Source organism: Buceros rhinoceros, unplaced genomic scaffold, assembly GCF_000710305.1.
Source record: "Buceros rhinoceros silvestris isolate BGI_N320 unplaced genomic scaffold, ASM71030v1 scaffold37191, whole genome shotgun sequence".
In the NCBI taxonomy this organism is placed as follows: Eukaryota; Metazoa; Chordata; class Aves; order Bucerotiformes; family Bucerotidae; genus Buceros; species Buceros rhinoceros.
In genome coordinates this window covers 1-2,611 of record NW_010395442.1, presented here as the reverse complement: position 1 = coordinate 2,611, position 2,611 = coordinate 1, and the positions used below count along the sequence as shown (strand labels likewise).

The 2,611-nt window shown below is 52.4% G+C and overlaps 1 protein-coding gene across 1 annotated transcript; it reads left to right on the top strand.

The window, feature by feature from the left end:
* Positions 1–8: 8 nt before the first annotated feature.
* On the top strand, positions 9–2,239 carry LOC104501698 (LIM/homeobox protein Lhx9-like; the record flags this gene model as incomplete). Its single annotated transcript, XM_010145552.1, has 2 exons — positions 9–339; positions 2,019–2,239. Coding segments are annotated over exons 1-2 (395 nt in total), but the record flags the coding sequence as incomplete, so codon positions are not given.
* Positions 2,240–2,611: the final 372 nt, after the last annotated feature.

The window sequence follows — 2,611 nt, the reverse complement described above, 5'->3', positions numbered from 1 at the left end:
TAAAATTAATTATTATTAAATTTTCTCCCCCTTGTTTGTTTTCTGCACATCTTCAGGAAGCCCTCGGTGCTTGTGCAAAGAGAAGCTCCTATTGTAACCTCCCTCCCTGCGCTGTGCACCTCGGTGTAAACATTTTGGATGATCTAAAGACTCTGGGGTCTGTATATGGAAATAGTGGGGTGCAGAGCAGAAGAAAATACTTGTCCTTTCCGTCCCCCAGCCATGCTTTTCCACGGGATCTCCGGAGGCCATATCCAAGGAATCATGGAGGAGATGGAGAGGCGATCCAAGACCGAGTCCCGCCTGGCCAAAGGGGGACAGATGAACGGCCGAGAAACGGTAAGAAAGGAGCTGGCTCTCTTTGAAAGGGAATCCCTGCAAGCATGGAGCCGCACGGGGACAGACCCTGGCTTTGGGGAAGAGAAAGACGCTGCTTTCCCCTGCCCCTTCCCTGCCACCCCTTGCTTGCCGAAATCCTTCCGATGCTCCCTGTAAACCCACCCATAATGCTGGGTACTGTGCTGACCAGGCTCGGTTATACGCTTGTCCAATCGATGTAGTTGCGTGTAGTTCCCCTCGTGTAGAGCAACGGGGGGAAACATTTTAAATCGTAACAGGGACTGTTTTCCAGTTCGTAGAGCGAAGCTCGGCTCGCTGCGACCGCTCTGCCCCGGCCGAGCCGGGCTGTAGCTGAAGTTTCTGAGGTGTACTTAACTTTTTTTTTTCCTCACTCCTGGCACCTCCTAAATTAAACCGCAAACCGCGACCGCTTACTTTTCGTAACCATTTTTGGTCTGAAGTGTGAGATTGATACAAAGAGGCACCGCTCTCTCTGATTGTTATGCCCCCCGACTACTTTGCTTAGCAGTAACATCTCCTCTTTTCTTAGTCAAAGGACCAAAGTCTTCATAACTGCACGGACGGGTGGCGGAGAAACCGAATGTCACGCTGTGCAAAGCGAGATCTCCCTTTCTCCAACTTGTAGGGCTTCCGCCGGCGGCGCACAAGGCTCCGCACACAAAGTAACGGCCTGGAAAACTGCTTTAAGGCTTTGAGCCATGGGGTCCTTCCCCCCTTCTCTTAAACAAACTCCCGCTTTTTCATATGACGATTTGCAATGTAGATCCAACTCGCCTTTTCAATTGCTGAAAAAAAAAAAAGAAAGAAAAGGGGGCGTGGAGCACAACTTCAGATTGGAAAGTGAATGCGGAGTTACCACTTCAAAACAGTAGCGACTTTAGACCAAGATGTTCGGGAATTTTTTCTCTGTTAGTTTAGCAGCAACCGCTGCCCCAGGTTTCTCGGCCGAGCTTTTGTCTCCGCCGGCCCTCCGTCTCCCTTTGTCCGAGCGATACTCCTCGTGGGGAGCCGATTAACGGGAGCGGGCAGAAGTTTGCTGAGGAGAAGATGATAGTTTTAGCTGCAACCAGTCTGTGCCACCTTTCTGTGCACGTCCCTGGCCGGGAGCTGAGCGTTCGCGCTCACTGCTCTGTACACAGTTCACCTGTCTCCTCTCTCTGACCTCTGTTTTAAACGGCCTGGTTTTCTTTAGAGACGGGGTTTGGCTAATTTAAGCAGAGGTGCAAATTGACGGGAAAATCGGTGCAAGTTTGCATCCTCTGCCATAAACTTTTGGCGCAGCAAAATGGGATTTTCCTACTGTAAAATGCCGTGCTAAGATTTAAACGCCAAAGTAACGGGGAAGCTACAGTCTTCAACTTCGGGACCTCAGAAAACAACGGGCTCTGTTTTTCTTACTGAGGCCTAATCAGTTACTTTCACATGCTGAAACAACATTAGGCAGTTCGGAGAGGCTTACTGGGATAAACACGAAAATACTTTTCTAGCGGGGATGGTCCAGGTTGCACCTCAAACTTGCCGCCGGGAGCCGAGTTTGATCGCAGAGAGCAGTCTCTTTGTACAAGCCCCGGGCCCTGCGCAGGACCGCGTCCCCAGCCCGGACTGCCTGCCTGCCTTTCCCCCCTTGTCTCATCCCCTGTGGTGTGGTTGTTTTGCAGAACATGCCCCCAATGAGCCCTGAGAAGCCTGCTTTGTGTGCTGGTTGTGGAGGGAAGATCTCAGACAGATATTACCTGCTGGCTGTTGACAAACAATGGCACCTCAGGTGTCTTAAATGCTGTGAATGTAAACTGGCTTTGGAGTCAGAACTCACCTGCTTTGCCAAGGACGGCAGTATTTACTGCAAGGAGGATTACTACAGGTACAGCAATCAGTCCCCGTGGGTTCACAAGCACGTCCCTTCACATGGCAATATGAATCGAAACGCTCTTTTCTCCAGCTGGGCTTTCAAAGGTAGCTTTTCGCAGTCAGCGAATTCTTAACCCTGTAGACGTGTCCCCTCCGAAAAGTTTCGCACGTTTTAAAACGAACGGACGGACAGGGGACGTGCCGACTGAGCGTGTGGGGCGGTACGCAAACAGGCGAGGGCGAAGCCCGCGGGTCTCCCGCGGCTCTGCGGTTTCCCTCCGTAAACACCAGCGTAAGACCCAGCAGAAGTTTCCCTCTGCCCGTGGCTTGCCGGTTTCTCCGCGGGCGAGGGAGCGAGTCCCGGGGCCGGCGCGGCGGGAGGGGCGGCGAGCAGGAGTCCGCC